The sequence below is a fragment of the Cyprinodon variegatus genome, unplaced genomic scaffold, assembly GCF_000732505.1.
Source record: "Cyprinodon variegatus isolate N-32 unplaced genomic scaffold, C_variegatus-1.0 Scaffold44, whole genome shotgun sequence".
Lineage (NCBI taxonomy): Eukaryota > Metazoa > Chordata > Actinopteri > Cyprinodontiformes > Cyprinodontidae > Cyprinodon > Cyprinodon variegatus.
In genome coordinates this window covers 1,090,797-1,110,781 of record NW_015150497.1, presented here as the reverse complement: position 1 = coordinate 1,110,781, position 19,985 = coordinate 1,090,797, and the positions used below count along the sequence as shown (strand labels likewise).

At 37.0% G+C, this 19,985-nt stretch overlaps 1 protein-coding gene across 3 annotated transcripts in view; it reads right to left on the bottom strand.

Annotated features, from left to right (window-relative positions):
- LOC107081925 (schwannomin-interacting protein 1) overlaps positions 1-19,985 on the bottom strand; it is a 303,883-nt gene that overhangs the window by 47,204 nt on the left and 236,694 nt on the right. Inside the window, exon 1 of one of the 3 annotated variants that reach the window (XM_015370294.1) lies at positions 4,400-4,892. The exons of 1 other annotated variant lie outside the window; for it this stretch is intronic. In XM_015370294.1, coding sequence (XP_015225780.1) covers positions 4,400-4,408 — 9 coding nt within the window. In that variant the 5' untranslated portion in view covers positions 4,409-4,892. Of the gene's footprint in view, positions 1-3,578; positions 3,762-4,399; positions 4,893-19,985 lie in introns of those variants that run through there. One more of the 3 variants, XM_015370293.1, reaches the window with a different exon arrangement.

Genomic DNA, 19,985 nt, shown 5'->3' with positions numbered 1-19,985 from the left:
TAGATTACTTGATTTATAAACTTCCTAAGATTAATACTGAATATGCAATGTGATGTGCTTATTTTTTTTACCATAAATGACAGTAATCTGTTGATGCTATGAAACAGCAAGTGTGTGTCAAAGTGATGAATTTATCTTTACTTTAAAAGTCTTAAGCCCCCTGAAAATGAGAACATCATTATTGTTTTATGCTGTAGCGCACGTAATGTTATGGCGGCTGCTAGGCTAATATGGCGACTGGTGATGACCTATCAGCATTCCAGTGAATTAATAGAGATCAGTGGCTTCGACTCATTTATCATGGACGTGCTTGACGTCACATCCACAGAACAGGGCTGGAACTCACTACCCAAACTAGATTCAGGGAATTTTGGCTATAGGCTTATAGATGCATTGGCACTGAAATACAGAGTTATTAAGTTATACAGACTTAAAACAGTTATTTCTCAGTGGAAATGTATAAAATGTCTCTATATGGTGAAACCATAGTGTTTTGACTCTAAACAATCACACTGTGAGAATCTCACATTGGCTCATGTTAAACTTTGCTTATAAATATTGTAATTATCTCCATAACGCTCCATGTTTCTAAAAGCATAGCTGTGTCTTATGGATGGCATTTAACACATTAATGGTGGAGTCTGTGTGGCTTCATATTGTCAAGTTGGGTGGAGGTTTGACAGGACCAAATGCAGACAAAGCTGAAGGTGGCTACTTGCAGATTTAATAATTAAAAAGGGTAACAGACGCAAAAATACACAAAACATACAAAATCCAAAAATACTGAAAACCAGGAATACTCCCAACAAGGGGCCAAAGAAATGACAACAAACCAGCAACAGATATTGAGCAGGAGGTGCATATATGGGAGAGAGAAACAAAGGCCAGGCTAATCAACAGATTGGGAACAGGTGTGAACAGAGGAGTCTAGAAAGGAGCTAGAGAAAAGGAGACTGAGACAAGAGGGCAACAGAGGGCAAAGAATAAATACCCAAGAACTCAAATACAATCAAAAATAACTAGAATAACAAACTGAAATAAAAGATAGAACTTAAACAGAACCAAATCCATAACACAGATGTCTGAAAAACATCCCACTGCCTACTTCTACATCTGCACAACAGCACATGCAGTCAACAAGGTCCTATGAGTGCTTTGCAACTACAGTATAAAGGGATCAGGTGAGTCTAGAACTGTTTCCTGACCTTGTCTATGTTGCACCACCTGACTGATTGGTGCACAACTAATGAAAATGTCCCTGATGTTTACAACCACTCACAAATCTCCACCAAACGCAGGCATTTGCCTGTTGCAATATTTCTCCTTTTTTTCTTGATCTCCAGAGCAGCACATCTTGTTTGGAGTGTCTCACCACTTTTAATACCTAATAAAAAGCAAAGAACACCAACATTTCTCTTGGGACAAAGACAAATTAACAACACATTCCTCTGTGTGCACATTATGAGCTGCTCTGCAAACTAATTAATTATAAAGATTGCTAAATGCTGGCGAAGACCAGGATGAGTCGAACCTGCTCTGTTTCTCATATAAGACTTAACAGAAGAGGGAAAATATCTTCACGTTCACTCTTATTCTAGTCATAATAAGCTCATATTAAGTTAGGTCTACAAGATCATGCAGCTGTTTATGGGAAAGGAAGTACAGGAAATATATCTATTGTGGGAAAGCAATATGACTCAGCATCTTAGAGTCCATTTGAAAACGGCTGATGGGAAGTGGTGGAAAAAAATGCTTAGAGAAATCTGCATTTCTGTACAAAACAAGTTAGAGGAAGGATTATGCTGCAGAGATGAGCCTGACAAACAAATGTCCATAAAAATAAAAATGTTGCCAATAGATTCACTATTATCCATACATCTATGTGTTACTAAGTGATCATTCCTCCTTTTGCAAAACATACATTTTAAATCCCTGATCTAAGAGGATATAAACTCAAAACAAATAACATGTCAGATTAATAACTAAAACGATCATATATTTAGACAGAAATATATACTTTCTTGATTTGGCACGCCAACGATATCTGAAATCAATGTACGTTTTTTTTTAAATAGTTTCAAACATTTTTCAGAAATTCATATATTCAAACCCTTCTGATAACAGATAAAGCAACTACGTTTCCCTAATCATTAGATATCTTTTTTTTTCAAACATATATCCAGATTTAAGGAAAAAAGACAGGCACTGCAGGAATTCCATAGAAGAGACCTATTATTTAATTTTTTCTGAAATGTTTGACACGATTCCAGAACAGTTTCTTTCCTATTAGACTGTTGAATGCTATAAAATGTGGTTTATATAAAAAAACACTACAAAAAAAAACCAGAATGTTGGAAACTGTAAATCATACAGTCGTATGTTTACATTTTATCACTGCTGCTTACTTTTTATTTTTAATCACTGCTGCACTTTAAAAATGAAAATGTCTTGAGAGCTGTGCTGACTGAAATTTCTTTTTGTATACACTCTATGTGTACACAATGACAATAAAGTCTAAGTGATAATTACAACATGCTGTTTATTAGAGGCTATAATTTCAAGAGAAGTGGCAGTTTAACATCTAGTGTGAGAGACTTCCTGTTTTAGTTGAGTTTAGCTATCTAAAAACTGAAAATAGAGAGTATTAAATATTTTAGCCAAGAAAGTTCAGTTAAAGCAATCAATGGTTGGGAGTGTTGGCCCAGTGGTTAGAGCAGTGCGCTTGTGCTCTGAGAGGGTTGCAAGTAACCGGTTTGAATCCCACTGCCTCCACTATGGGTCCCTGAGCAAGACCCTTAGCCCCTGATTGCACCACACAATGGTAGCCCACTGCTTCCCAAGGGGGTGGGTTTAAATCAAGGGTCTCAAACTGGTTCCAGAAAGGGCCGTGTGGCTGCCGGTTTTCTTTCAAGTGAGTCCAGGCTTAACATGATGACTTGATGAGATGAATGGAGTCTGGTCTGCTATTGCTTGGTTGGAAAGAAAACCTGCAGCCACACGGCCCTTTCTGGAACCAGTTGACACCCCTGGTTTAAATGAAGAGATACATTTATCCAATGTCAGATAAATAAAGTTAAATTGTTATAATTATAAATCAATCAACACATTATTCTAAACAAAGCAAAGAAATTAAACAAAAGAGCTGCAAATATTTGTGGGTGTTTTTGTATATGTGCTATCACAAACCGCACAAATGCTCTCCCTACATCAGCCACAAATGATCAGAAAGCTCTAGGCCTATAGGAGGAACATGAAAAAAGTCAACATATTTATTGATTCAAGGGTTCAAATGGCTGTTTACCACCCTTATGATTTATAAATCATCTTCCTCGAGCTCAATCTGATATGAAATATTGAATTGCATGTAAGATTATTATTCTAATGGTAATACATTCTCAAAACCATACTGAATCTGAATCTATATATTCCTCTGCTTGGAATATCTATTGGTTGGTAAAGAAAAACAAGCAAACAAACAAACAAAAAAAAACAAAACAAAGAAAAAACAGAGGGAAATGAATTTAGCCTTAATGCATCTGAATGTTCATGGAAGAGGGTATATAGTGAAGCCACCTTACCGACGCGCTCATCAGGCGCGCTCCCTGGAACAGAATGGTCACCAGCCCCGGTGGTGTGAGAGCCGGCCTATCATGGCTGGCTCTCCTACAATCGCCTTTTAAAATCCCGATCACCGATTCTTTACGTTTCCTCCAACACTTGTTCCGACATTCGCAGCTTTTGTCGCTCCTCTAATACGGCGGCAATCACGTCAGTACGCCGTGGTCACATGACTCAAAGAAAACGCAATCATTTAAAGTGAGTAGTTTATATATAGAAAGCCTAGATAGTCGCTGAGAGACGCCAGGCTGCAGGGAGCCGCAGAGCTTGATCCGCTGTGGGATTAAACAGAAGCGCACGCAGACTGTCCACAGCCTGGATTGGGCCAATAAAATACGCGCAAATTGACAGCTGCACCGTTATCAAGCCGGGTGGAGGGGCGTTTATTTGCAATGAGACAGAATACTACGCTCCAAAATCAGTCCTAGATGTTTTTCATTAAAGGGGAATCATCGCACACGCCCTGGCTGATGATTTAACACAGAGCGACAGTTTACCCCTATGTTATGAAGCAAATGTATCTAATAATAGTTTTTTTCTCTCTCTTTCATTTAGAATGAAAAAAAATCAAATGTTTCTCAAATACGCACAATCATACATATCCTTCACTCCAATGATGTAATGTTTCCCAACAAAGTCCCAGGAGGAACCCGGCAAAAGCGCTGAAACGCCCTGTTATCTCCGACTGTGGCAGTGAAAAAAAACTGACCCCAATCCATGCAGCGTTATCGATCAGACATAAAGTCACAACACAAAGTAGTCTAAATCAACCGATACTCACTGTCATCATCTTTAGATCGTTCCCTCCACGTCAAGACATGGTAAAGTGTAAATCCCAGCTTTTAGACAACGGCTGCAGAGTTTTGTTTTTTTCTTACAGCCAGGATTTTTATTCTAAGGGCGGGTGGCTGAGAAATTAGAGAGCCGGTAGATCATTCACAGCTGACATCGCTGGATGAGGGGTTGTTTCAACTAAAGAGCCCACCACAATGAGCTCTGCTAGAAGAAAATGGTTCTATGGTGAATATTTGTGTATATATATTTAAAAAAAAAATCCAGACAGGTCAGCGCTGCCTATGTCCTCCTCTCTCCGCGGATCACGGTGCCCACAGTCCAGCCGGCGCTCCCTCCACGTCAGCCAGGGAAATAAATAGCTTCCCTCTGAGTAAACTGCTACTCCCCTTTTCCACTTAGGACTTCCGCACAGCTTCAAAGATTCCACACTGGCAAAGGGGAGGACCTCTTACTGAAAAGAGAAAAGCAGCAAGGATGGTCCATGTGTTTCCCAGCTGGCACAGGTCTGGTGCGCGTGAGAGTGGCAGTGGGTCTGTGCGCCGCAGCCCGCCTCTCCAAGGAGTGACGAAGACGCACAAAAAAAAAAAAAAAAAAAAATGAAACCCAGCCTTCTGCACCCACCGACCCCTCTGTGGGACATTTCAGGTCAGGATAAAAACTTTTTCAATTCAACTTGTTATTATTCCAAATTAAACTTCCATAGAGTTGACCCCGGAGCTGTCATTTATGGGCATTACCTTGCACCTGTGTGCTATGATGACATACAGAGCAAACACCAGCCAATATATGAGAAAATGAATTCATTCAAATGGTTCAATTGATAAGTTCACAATTCACAAAAAGGGCAGATTATTGGAGTTGAATAGAAAATCCGTTTACAGGGCTGCCCACTCTTCACCAAACCTTGGGGTGAGATTTTGAAATACTTTGGACAGGAAACCTTGTCAGGGTGGTGCAGCTATAGGTTGGAGGTTTTCAGAGGATTTCACTGAAACAAAGTGTCAGAATGTGGGATTTTTATAGCACAGTAGATGTTACCGATTAACAATATGTGATCTGTAATTATGTGGAACATTTTTCTTGCAATATGATTTTTAGAGAATTGAAATAAAGGAGAAGGGGCCCTACTGAAACACTTGCATCTTAAATATACTGTAAACTAAGAATTTCACAACTTTGTTTGTTAATTATTCTCTTCAGTTTAAGGAAAATAAGTAATGGGAAACTAATAAGTTATTACTGGATTACTGGCACTAATACAAGAACCAGTGCAACCGAATGCCATGCAAACTACACTGTGTATGAATATTTGGTAATAGGCTAAAGATTAAAAAGCTTCATTCATTATGTTATTAGTTTTTCTTATAACTGACAAAACAGATAAACAATTCAGACCTTCTAGGAGGCTGTAGATTTTATAAAAACTCACCATGACACAAGACAGCAGTTTTCTGGATGTTTCATTGGGAAAATGTGATGGAATTAATATTAACATATTCAGTGGACCAAAATAAGGAGTTAATAAGATAAGTAAATGCTAAATGCTTTACTCAGCATGCATAGATTGCCCTGTGAACATTTCCCAAATCTGTCAGATTGTGACGACATCTGTTACTCCACAATTATTCCATCACTTAAATTTAAATTTAGAATTTGGTTAGGGTATTCCAAAACTTAAGTTTTCTACTCATTAACTTTGTTTTATTGTATGCTTGAAATCTTTGCTAAAGAATGAAATTGCATATCTTTGTAGCCTATATTTTGCCATTAAACTACGACTTCCCCCTACAAAAACTCTACAAAAATGAGAAGAAAGGTAAAAATAAAACAATACGTTGTCTCTCCTGTGTCGTTTCTGGCATATGTTTTGAGATCCTTGCCCGGAAAGTCTGTTTTCATTTAACCAAAACAAGTTCCACCACAGAATGTTGATAAGGTTTTAACCAGCCCCTAGTTTCACACTTACTATACAACCAGCAATTGAAAGCAATATCATGCAGCTTCTTCTATTTCACTCTCATCTTCTTTGCAACCTCCCTGACCAGTTTCTGGTTTGTTTAAATGACATTCCAAAAGCAGCCCATTTTCTGTATTGTTACCTTTTTTCAATATTATCTTCAATTTGATGACTTTTCTGCTCCATGGTTTATGTTTTGCACCATGATGTCACATTCTACCTGTACTCTTTCTCTGACTGATATCTCTCTCTATTGAAATCTTTTCGATCCACCCAAACCTCTGTGGATGCACTGGCGTTAAGAAGAACACACAAACACATTCACACAAACATTCACAAACACCTAAAGCAAAGGACTGAACATCAAAATAATTAGCTCTAATCATCTGCTATTTCATTTCTTCTTACATTAGCTGTTGTTTTACATGCTTTAAAGTGGGTATCAAGTCAAATGTCTGAGATAACTACTCAAAAGAGCAAGTTACATAATGCTCAAACATAAAAAAGACACAAATGTGCTATTAATTTCCTTGGTTATCTTTTATGTCAGGCATTTCTCCACTCTTTTGGGGCTGACTGGGTACCACCTACATTTGTTGCTTTTAAAGTATAGAGGCAGTCTTAAATATAGTGTGCTGGATGCATAACAGCAGCTCAAAAGAGATCATCCATGTAATAACGAAGCAGCACTTCAAAGACCCCCGGCCGAGCCTCTTCGTCAACTTCAGCATGGACAACTCTAGTTAAGATGATCTCAAAGGGAGGACAGCATGATCCCTGCATGTTGCCACCACCCAGCTTCTTGTTACTGCTTTCAACTCTTTATCTGGCTTTCTTTTCTCTGTTGCATCCACTAAATATGAACGTGTCATTAAAAAGTGAGTAGATGTAGAATTATCTAAACACCTTCAGGGGGAAAATTATTTGGGGGACTTGATACAGTCACCAAGTAATTAACTCATAATCTTTTTATCAAAAGGAAGCAGAGATTGCCGTGGTCAGTCACTGTGGTTTCCATCTTTGAAGTTTCCACCTCTCCCTTTAAAGACTTTAAAACAATTCTGACATAGCATCCTTCCCCTTAGTGGATTGTTGTGCAAAACAATAAAAGCTGAATCCAAGCTTCAAGTCAGGAGTGCCAGATGAAGATATCCATTATCTGTCACTTCAAAGATCTTTTACTCAAATCTTCATCACACCCAGAAGAATAGGTGGACTCTTTCTGAACTTTTGATTGAAAAGGTGGTCAAAGAAACTTCCCCGTGCAACCCCTTTGGCACCTCAAATCAATCACTTCTTTTTTTTTATCCCCTTCTGCTTTGCAAAGATGCAGCAGAGCAGGGTCAAGCTGCCAATCAGTGAGAATTACCAATCACTAAAGGGCAGAGACATGTGGAAAAACAGACCTTGCAGATCTACCATATCTTAGAAAGCTTTGCTATATCTGCCCAACCTAACAGTCAGTCCACAGTAGATATCTGGCAGGAATCACTGAAGGGCCATTACTGACAGAGAGATAAGGCTGGAGAAAAGAATGCCCCTCAGATGATACCAAAAAAGTCAGGAAACATCTTCCTCTGGCTTATATCTGTCTCAGAGGCTTTTAAAAAACAGGGAGCTCCTGACAGTCGGAGAAATTGAACCTGTCATCTACTTGTCAGGAACTGAGCAGCTCCCAAAAGGGAGGGAAGACACTAATAGTGACCTTGGAGGATTCTCACTCTAACTTTTACTCCCTGAGTGCGTTTTTCAGGGACTGAGGGATTAAGTTCACCTTGAAATGAAGTGGGCCGAACTAGATGACAGACAATGAAGCATCAGAAACATGACTCTGGTACAAGGCCAAACCCACAAACGGGAAAAGTCCTTGATGCTTATTGAATGCAGGGCATCAGGGAGACTACACAAGATGGCAGACCTCTCATAGGCATGCTGTCTTAAAAGATGTTTTGATATTTTGCCTTGGAAAAAAAGACACACCTTTAACCAAAAGTAGGGCAGATTTGTTTAGTGGAATAAAAAATATGCATTTTAAAATATTTTACAACTATAAATCTAAAAAAATAAATAAATAAAAAATCCTATAGTATTTAAATCACAGATTGGGCAAATAGATTCTTAACCAGAGAGAAGCAGTCACTGGCATAGGGTCACACACTGTCCCTATAGTGAAAAATGCTGTTGGCAGCATTACACTGATTAAGGCTTCTTTCACACTGCAGGCCTTGATGCTAAATTCTGATTTTTTTACATTGCTGTTCACATTTCCAAATATATGCATTGTATGTGTTCTCCTGTGTGAACTGCATTCATACAACCTAAGTGTCCTGGATGCGCAGTAGAGGATGCAATGACGTTACAAGCAAGCATGCTCTGTGTTTGCTGTAGTAAGCATGGATGATAGTGCTGGAGAACATCTAACGATCTTTCCCAACATTAAAAACTCAATCTTTCTGTATCTTTCGCCATTAGCCTGGCTCTGCAGCCTTGCTTCCTCTTTCTCGTGCATCTCTTCCTGGCCTGGTAAGTGAGCCTGATTTTGTTTTGTTTAGAAAGCACTCTGCAGCTTTTTAAACGGTCAAGAAAATCTGTATTAAAAACATTTTGTGACCGTAGCTCCAGCAGGCGTTGGAGGCCATAGATATAGCGTTTTGAAAGGCATATTTCGTGGAATTGTCGAGAGCTGTTCTTGGCCTCTGCCTTGAGGCGCCGCCATGATTGTCATCCAATGAAGTTGATGATGTGAAGCTCCAAATGCATGGTTTTAAGATTGAGCCATATACATATTATACAATCTAATTGCAGCTCGTTGCAAGACTGATGCTATTATTTAGGGGTAAAATCCACTTATTGCTCTTCTTCTTCATTTATGAGTTTGGAAGCTTTTGACTACAGGGTAAAGCAAGCAGTTTAGCTCTGCTGATCATTGGAGTGAGAATTGTTTTTTTCTGAAGCTCCAATCTATAAAAAAGAACAGACTCCTGCTCGAGGCATTTTTTTTTTTTTTTTATCAAGTTCTTTGGTGTTAATCTCTTTTGCTTGAAACTTCTCCCTACAAACTGAAGATGGTTCCTAAAGCTAAAACTGTTGGCAGTTTTAAGGCTTATAAAAACAGCAAACTGAATTTCTTACTGCAAATAATATCAGAGGGTATCAGTAATCTTTAATTTACACCAAAGAACGATTTCTTTTGTACAGAGAGATTGAACACGGATTTTATGTCTTAGAAAAGTACAGGAGTTTTGAAAAACTAGTGATTTGACAGTAAAGAGGACTGGATCTAAGGTAAAACAGAGAGAGTGCCCAAGGATCATAGTCTGGTATACTAACATTAAAAATGATTACAGAGCTCTATAACTCTATAGAGCTCTAAATTTACAACTGCTGACAGGGTTTTCAAAGATCCGGTCCAGAAAAGATTCCAAAGATTCCACATGAAAAATGCTGGAAGTACAATGACATGGACAGTTTTCTATGAAGATATAGACCAAAGAATTATCTTACATGAAGTATCCATAAAACATCCATATTCAAGAGACATATCTTACTCCATAAACTTAGAATATAAAAAAAAAAGCACATTCAGTTATAAAATTTGTAATCAGTCCATCTTAGATCAAAATATTTTAACATACTTTGTGCATCATTGCTACACAAAATGATTGTGGTTTAAGACAGGATGCATTCAATGTGATGATTAATAGAGTTGTCACATGGCAACAAAGGAGGCTAGATCCTTAGCTGACTGCTTGTCCAGTTGTCCTAAATAGAATGGGTGGGCCAAAGCATTAAGAATGGCCATCAATCTCAAACACAATGATGATATACTCCATTCAAATTCCACTGGACAGGGTGAACTCAAACTGGCAATGCCAGTATTCCCAGGGAATCCCATGCAGGTGCCTTTGAGTAGATGTGTGTCTGTGTGTGTTCAATCGTCCCATTGTGCATCCCAGTATCTCATTCTTGTTATTTTGTTTACACAATCTGTCAAAAACCAGAGCTTGTTCCTGTGGCACCACTAATACCTGGCTGTAATATATTGATTGTCCTCTCATTGCTACATATCCCACCAACAAATTCCATTGGTTAAGTTGTAAATTAATTGTAGGAACAACTTATTGTCCTTTTGCTTGTAAAAACGTTTAAAGCTATTGATTTTTTGTAATGAAAAGAAGGTATAGGTCCACTCTGCAGTATGTTCTGCTTACCTGTTTGTAAAGCCTGTTGACCAATTTATAGGGACTAAAATGATAGTTTAGTGTTTAGTGTGGCCTCTCACAAATTGGTGTCACAAACCAGCAATTAAAAAAAAATCCCCCAACAATAAATATTGCCAAGACTGCAACCGTTAAGGGGGTTAACGTAGAAAAAAAAATTAGTGTGATGAAGAAGATGGTATCATATTAGTCAAAAACAAAAAGAAAAAAGGACTTTTAAAAGTGGAAAAGACAATGTATTTCAGTAATTGCCTTAGAAAAAAATCCAAAATAAAAGGAGCTTCTTTATAAATCTTTTTTAGAAATAACAAAAGCATGAAGGACTGAAAAAAATCTCTGTGTAGACTTCTGCTATAACTTTGTACTAAAACAATGTAGACCATCAGCATTGGACGAAACTATCCGAATCCTGTTTGACTGGGAAAACTACACATTTGAGATCAAGCTGCTGCTGGGCATTTGTGAATCTCAGCTCTCCATCCAGATTGGGGAACCCTTATTTCAGAAATAAAATTCAAATCTTGATTTGATCTGGAAAAAAAAAAAAAAAACGAAAAACATTTTGGCAAAATTTCAATTTCCTTTATCCTCAGCCTAGGTAATAAACTTCTGATATTTTTTGGTTTAGGAGTGTCTTAACCATAAGTAGCAATAGTCCATGCCTTAAGAAAGCTCCTTTAAATTCTTAAATGGATTTTGATTTACAGTCCTCTTTAGGCTTTGGTGATCACTGTTGCTAATTTTTCTTTTCTTAAGGCACCTTTTTCTTCCACGTAAATTCCCATCAATACGTTTGAATAGAGCACGTTATGTGGTTTATCGTTGTTAGGGAGGATATTAATGATTTTTGTACTGCTGAGCTGTTTATAAGCATCGAGCAATCTTCTTTGTTTAGGTCCTAACAAGGCAGGCACATACACCCCAACATGTAATCTTCTAATAGCCTAGTAAACTGTAGTTAGTCTTTTTTTTTTTTTTTTTTACTTTAAGTCATAATTATGAAAATGTAGACAAAAATACAGTTATAATATATCTTAGGTTTAACCACTGTATGTGAAATATTAGATATAGTTTAAAATAAAGCTACCTTTTGATAGATTTTTCCAGCTGAAAGAAGAAAAGCAGCAGCATCTTCAGTGGGAGGTGAAGAAAAGTTTAAAAAGAATGTCAAAGATGGCAGTGTTGTAGGTGAGCTTAAGCTTGGAGGGACTGAAACGAGCAGAGTTGGAAAAAAAGTCAGCCTAGTCATTAATGAAGTTATGACCAGAATGCCAGCCCTGGCAGGAGATCTTAATCGCCAGCAAAAGTGGTGCACTGAGACTTGCTTCAGACACATTAAGTCCACAACACACTAATTGGAAGGGAAGAAGGAAAAGGTTTGTAATCTGTTCAATTAGTGTAGCCTGGGAGGGGTCCTGTGAGGCCCAGGCTCAATTCATACTCTGAACCTCCTTCTGGAACAGACATTTAAACAAATCATGCAAAGGTTGAAGTCTGATGGTCAAAATAATCTCAGCCTGCTTTACATCTCCTCACATTCTGCAAGACAGCATAATATCCATTTTTATTGTTTCAGGGACAGAGCTGGAGTCCAACTGTTTAAGGATTTCTAGGTTGGCCGTTTCTCTGCATCGTCAGCAACGCCGTCAGGCAGAGATATGCATCTGCCCAGTCCTGCGCTCATCTCCATGCCATGTGCTGCGCAGATGTCCAAAAAATTTACTGCCCCGACCAAATTGGATCACTTCTGTGGTGTTTTTTTTCTCAGGCCTTGCACCTGCTGTTCTTTACTTTGCCCCATAAACAACTAAACACCCAGAGATTGGGGAGGAAGCAAAAAGAGAGGCCACTAAGTTGATTTAAGGAGCAAATTAAACCAGGAAGACTAGAAAGGTAAGGCTAAAATTTCTGCATTTTTTCACATTTTTACTATATAATTGCTTCCAGAAGGATTTATCATGTTTAAAACCATAAAATACCTTTCATTTAATGGGGTTTTATGTGATAAAGTAACAAAAAACGCAGAAAATAATTTCGAGGAAGCGTAACTTTAGAAAGAAATAAATTAGAATAAAAAGAGTAATGTGAATTTGGATGCTATTCCCCTTAGTCAATACTTTAAAACCAGATTTTGCAGCAGCTAGACTTACAAGTCTTTAACTTAATGTCTCCTGCGCTATATATCTACAGGGAGACGGTATTGCTCTTGGTTTCTTGCAAAACAACAAAGGCTCAGACAGATTGGATATAAAAAAAAAAAAACAGGGAGGAACTTGGAGGTCTTGCCACAAATTCGTAATTGTGTGGATGTATAGACTTTGAACTAAACAAAAAGGTTTTGATCTAAACTTTCCCACCATATATCTGATTTTATGATCCGATCATTGAGCAGCTGAACGGTGGAAACCAGCTATGTCTTTTGAACCTCTAACTGGTTTTTATTCCAGTCCTGTCTGCATTTATGTTTTTTTTTTTTTTTTCTCGAGGGATTGCATTCAAGTCAATGAGTCCATGCAATCAACTGGTTTTCCTTAAATAGAAAACTTTGAATCAATTTGACTGTATGATCCGGTGAACTGTAAAGTGGCTTGAGATGACATGTGTTGTGAATTGGCTCTATATAAATAAACTGAATTGAAAATTTAATTGAATTGAATTTAGCACCATCACCAGTTTCATTGTCTCTCTAAAAGAACAGCATCACAGTGTTTTTCATTAAGCGCAAACACTTCACTTTCATCTGATGAAATGACCTTTCTACAGTTTTACTACAGTATGTGTCCAAAATGGCCCCTGGAATACTGAAAACAGGACGCAAAATTACTTTCTCTAATTTTTGCTATCCTAATCTTCCATAAAGGTCACATTTGTAAAGTGCATGAGTAACAGTTGCTGTCTGGTTTTCATTTCTAACAAACGACTGAGGCTTTCACAAAACAGCTACTTACAGTATACTAAGATTAGATCACAGACATTTTGACCTAATCTACTTTTAAGGTGATTTCTGAAAGCAGGTGGGTGTAATGAATTTTTTAAATATTTTAATTGTAAAAGAAAGAAATGTTTTCATTGCAGTGCAATGTTTGTATTTTTATTCCAGTTACTATATTCATGTTGGCCAGTCATATAAAATAAAAATAAAAAACCAAAACGCTTAAACAATTGGGTTGTAATTTGTGTAATGTCTACATTTTTATACATTTGGCAATACAGATTGTATTATACACATACAAACTGTTGGCAAAGGAATGCATGTTCACATCCAAGCCAGCTTTATTTAATCCAAAATGAAATCCTCATCTGTAGTACAAGTGATTTTGTGCAAATAATTACAATATCAGAAGAAGAAGAGCTGCTTTTTTGGGGGCAAAAATGTGAGAGTATGCGATCCCTGAAGACCCTGGCAGGTGGTGGCATACTTTCTAAATCAAATATTGATCTCGTCTGGGCTGTCAGGTGTGAGCTACTGCTGCACCAGAGTTAGACGTGGCCTTATAATTTATCATTGTACAGATGGCAAGGGAGATGGGCCAATAATATCAGTATAACTCTGTCTTCACTCATGAGGTAACTTTGCTGTGGAGTTTCCGGAGGTTATTGCTTTATCAGGCCAAAGTACAATTTGTCATATTGGAGAAAAAACAAAGTAGGATTTAATTGATAAATTGAATATTTCTATAACAAAACAGTTTGAATTTGATTAAATACCAATTTGTGTTAATGTCAAATGATATATATATATATATATATATATATATATATATATATATATATATATATATATATATATATATATATATATATAAGAAAAATGCATGCAATGTTTTACTTTATGTTAAGTCTGCCCATATACTATTTTGTAGCAACAATAAACTATTAATTATTCTTAAATGAACTCTAACTGTACCTCTTCATGAAAATTTGATGTACAATTTAACTAAAAAATGGCAGTTTTAAGGATTTTTAACATGAAAAACAATATTAAAAGAGTAACAAAAAGTTAAATAAAAACACAATTTAAGTATTAAACTATTGTACTGATTATATTTACTTTCATTTTTTTTATCAAGCTCCTCAGCAGCTAAGTTCGAGTCTTTGATTACCAATGTAATTACACATAATAAACACGTTTCACAGTGACTCATACCATTAAATATTCATCTAACAGCCTGAGGTAGCGTTTCAATACTGGTTTCACATTACAACCATGTGCTGCATGAAAATCTTGCCTGCAATAGTCATTTTTTGAGGTAAAAGGCTTGGAATTGTTAATGCATACCTTTGTGATTAGTATTCCGATACCGCCATGTTGAAAAGTATCAATAAGGTAACAGTACCTAAAGATTAATAATTTTATTCTAAAGTGGACGTTTTAGGATCTTACTTTGTGGGTGTAGAGAATTTTACTTTAAGTTAAATAATTTTTTTTCTGTAATTCATTTCATTTACAGGACTGTAGTTTAGCTATCCAATTATTTTCTAAACACATCAAAGAGTGCAAATAAAATGAATGACCCCAGCCCAAACAGAATGCAGAAATGGCTTTAATTTCACCTCTAATATTTTCCTTTTTCCTTTCTTCTAAAAACCATCAGATGGATGATAATAACCTGCAATGATATTTTCATGAGAAAGGCTGTTTGCTTGTGTCCAATGTCTTTGAAAAAAAGAAGAAAAAAACTGGGAATAAACTTTGTGTGATATTTTAAGTCCACAAATAATACAGCCTTCAATGCATATTGCTGAGGCCCTTCCAAACCCAAACTAAAAAATAGAAATAAGAAACATTGTTACCTAAGAATTACTTCAACACATTTACTTTAGGATAGTAAAAAGTAATAAGTACTGGGTAAATGTTTGATAATAGTTTCTACATTTTTTTTTAATGATCTCAAATAAAACTATTTTGTAATACCAAAAATATTAAATAATTTGTCACTTTTGTGTTTCAGATAATAATATTTTTTTTTTACTGAAACAGAGCAAAAATCTTTCTATACCATTAATGCAACAATGTTTGTTGTAAAACTTGCTTGTTCTTCTGTCTGTGAAGTGACTAGAGGACGGCAGAGCAGCCAGAAATTGCACAAAGCTAGAAGTAACATTGCTCAATAATTACAAGGTAGAGGAGTAAATCTACTCTTAGAAAAACATCTGTTTTAAAATATAACTTAAGTGAATGTAAGTGAGTAAATGTAAGAAGATACAACATGCCTCTGGGCTGACTGAGTATGTGGGCCACAATAAGCGCACTAAAACCTCAAATCAGAATTTAACTGGAACATATTTAATCCATATTTTGTCATAGATCAAAGGAGAATTAAAAGATTAGTTCTATAATGAAGTAGCCGTGAACATGAAATCGGATAACAGTAATTTGAATAATGGTATTTTATCACAGTGGATTACACATTATAGCAGACTAGGCTGGCCCAAGGCTGTATGGAGCCTTTAGTAGAATTTAATTTGGGACCTCTCCACCTGTTAGAATGCATTTTATAAATATTGAATCTTACATACCAACAAAAAGAACATATAACTGCGAAGCAGTGGAGAACACACACATTCGCCGCAATTTACATTGATACCCTTTAATAGGTTCTAGTGCAACCAATTGGTCTCAAAAGTCAGTAAGTCAGTAAATACAGTCCACCTGTGTAATTTGATCCCTGAATCAATCAAAACAGAATTGAAGGTCTCAGAGATTTGAGAGGCAACATCAATGATCATCCCAGCTCATCATTTTTAGTTCAGAAAGGAGAACAACAGAGCTACTGGTCATACACTCCACCAAAATAAATTTACTGGAAGAGTAAAATGGTCATAAAAAGTTCCAGCTGCTTTTTACCACAATGTAGGTAAAACCCCACCTCAGCGGTGGCAGCATAATGCTACGGCGATTCTTTTAATATTATCAAAAGGGGTTCCCATCTAAACAAAGTTGAGAATATTATATATGGGGCTACACTGACAAGAACCTTTTTTTTTAAACATACAAAAAAAAATCAGTCCATTGTGTAGTTAATAAATTTACTTCGATCGGGGAAGAGAGTTTCTTCTTTCAAAATAAAGTTATTAATGCAACGCATCAGGAAAAAAACAAACAACTCTTGAAATTTCAGAATTTTCTTCTCTTTAAAGTCATGTTTCTCACAGAAGGTAATCCAACCTGAACCACTGAAGGAGGTGTAATGGGAACCAGTCACTGTAGAAAAGACACATGCCCTGTCAGAAGCACCACAAAAAGCACAATCTAATCCATTTTGGCACCAGGAGGGAGCCTCATCACTTCTATCAGGACAAGCTCCCCTCTTTAATGCCACTCATGCGATTCCTTTCACTCGACACATTCCTCCTTCATCAGAGCCTCTCAATGAAACACTCTGGTTTCTTTTTTCATCATCCACAGCCACTCCCGTTCTCCCTCTCTACTCCTTTGTATTCAGCTTCTCTCTTCCTCTCTCTCTCTGTCCTCCAGGCACTCTGCACCATCACTTGGTTTCAGAGATGCTGCAGAAGAGACTGAGAGGGTAAATAGACGCGAGGGCATTCAGCACACAGCTCCCTGGCAGAGACGAGGGGGGTGGCATCATCAGCATGATATCCAGAAAACCAGCCTGACAACAGGAATCAGAAAGCAAATGGACCTTGGAATGGAGCCTCTTGGATAAGAGGTTCTAAGAGCACAAAATTAGCAGCTCATAGGTGAACAGGGAGCATGGCTTTGCAACTATTTGCTACAGTTAACACAACACAAGAAATCTCTGGAAAATGGCTACAAGTAATGGGCAGCTTTTAGACTCTGATTGCTGTAGTTTAAGTAAAATGCAGGTCATTGAGATATATGGAGAAGAAACTCACCATCTTTTACTTGCCAAGAGCCTAAGATTTGAAAACATATCTAATGCACATTTAAAGGTCTCAGTGAGTAAATGGAAGTTATATTTCTGTGATATATTATGTGGGAGGATGGTTTTATAAAGTGTGAAGCAAAGCCACCAAGTATGTCCTTTTTATATAAACATGCAGCAGTTTTAATGGACTAATGTCCTCAGCACGACCCCCCCATATGAGCAGTGGGGACCCACAGGGGTGGGGTGGGTGTGGGAGGCTTTCAGGCCACTTTGTCGCTTTAAGCTTGTCAATTTTGTCCTGCTTTCACCCATCTTCCACTTTCACTCATCTTCCCATCTTCACCCACCCAAGGTTTGCTCATGCATGTTATCACTTAGCTGGCAGCAAAAGGAGACTACAGAGGAGGTCTTATAACCGCTCCCTGGGATGCATCCAACCCCTTCACAACTCCATCCTCATTTTTACTGCCACCGCTCAACAGCTGTCCTCCTCTCTCTGTTGTAACCATTAAGATATTATCCATTTCCTGGATCGAGTATATATATTCAGTAATTAATGATCTATTCTCTCCTTTCCTCTGCACACTGACAGAAAGGTGGGTGTGTTCTGAGCTGGAGAAACTTCGATAAGCAAAGTAGACTCCGAACAGGTTTTACAATATTGGATTTCTCCCTTTATCACCTGACTCCTCATCAGTCTGTAGTGAAACCAGAATATGGCTCCATCCCCATTCCTCCTCTAAGGATGGCAAAACCTCGGGTCTCCATCCTGAAGCAATAAAACCTTTTGGAAAGCAGTCACAAATCAGTGTGAGAGGGAATCCTAAAACAGGAAATAGCCTGTAAAGAATTTCATGATCAACAACAGCAGATTGCTGCAGACATATATAGATTGTTTAGGATTGCTCATTTTGCCCAGATGAAATGACTGGTACTGAGAACTTTTATACTCGAGCTGATTACTGAAACAGATGTACAGTTATTTTAATTGCCAATAAATTATGATTACAGTTAATTTCAAACATTTTCCAATCAGTATCACATTTTCCTTTCTTTCTGGCCTTTGCTGCAACACATGACACTAAGGGCCTAATGTTAATAAAAATCAAAAATAAGGAGCAGTAAATTGCATAGGCTAAGAAAAAAATGGCATGTGCAATAAGTGCTGGCTTGTTACATGTGATCTACAGCGATTGTATGCATGAAGGATAAGACATTTATACCGGTTTATTTGTGCCACACTTAAATAAAAAAAAAGAAACATGTGTTTCTGACAGTTTAGGAGTAGCTGTAAATGAAGATGAGGTTCAAAGCCATGGACATGAAGATAATGATAATAGTTATAAAAAAATTATAGACACATAAATATTATTTATAATAAACTTTATACAAGTATCTGAAATTGCTACAAATGAAGGTAAAAAAAAACATTAACAATACTTAAGATGAAAAATAAAGGATTAAATATAGTTTGTAAAACCTAGAAACCCGTCTGCTCTTCGAATCTCCTAAAATATGATCTGTATATATTTGAAGACACACAAAAGGAGTTTGTGGCTGCTGGATGCTGATTTTCTTCATGCAGATCACATTTCACCTTTGCATGTGTTTTAATACAAACATTTTGAAGATCCGGACATAAATGTCACCTCTGAAATAACATCTCCTGAGTAAAGCATGATAGTGGCACCATCATGCTGTTGGGATGACTTTTGTTGTAGAGAAAGGGAAACTGGTTAGAGTTCACGTACAGATGGAAGGGGCTTAGTACAGAAAAGCAAAAAAAAAAAAAAAAAAATTTAGACACTGCAAAGACTTAAAATAAAAAATTAGAGCCCAATCACAACTGAGCAGAAATCTATATGAAAATGTATTCTACGATTTGGAAATAGCTGGTCACAGAGCTCCAGTACTCAGCTGACAAAGATTATATATTTAAGAAATAAAAGATACTATTTTAAGAAATAAAAAGATAAAATAAAATGAACCACTCAAAAGCCATCCATTTCACACCTGAATCAGCTGTCAACTACCTTTGAAAGCTATTATAAATCAGAAAGCCAATTACATAGTTTGTGGAAATACTTGGTTTTAAGCAAACTGTTGAACTACTACTGACAAATTTAGATAATTCCTTTTGTTTATTGATGTTTCTTAGATTTAGGTTCTAACGCTGCCAATACAGAGGGATTATGACTCAACGAGATAATTTGATATTTCACTTCAAATTTAAAAGATCTCTTTAAAACTGTGAGAATCACCTTTTTCGCTTGAATTGAAGTGAGAAGAACCACCCTCAGTCATATAATCTGTACAGTATATATGAATCTCTGTATGCCTATTTTCTGGTTAATGACATAAGCTTGTTTGCAACTAGAATGGGGGCAAGACCCAATATGCACATGAGCCAAAGTACAAAAAGTTAAATAAATTGCACTGTAGCAATGTCATAGCATCAGCCCCCCATGGTGGGGGGGCTGTGGAGTAACATAATATTGTACTTAAAAACATGAAATTATTTATGTATTTATTTTTTAAAAG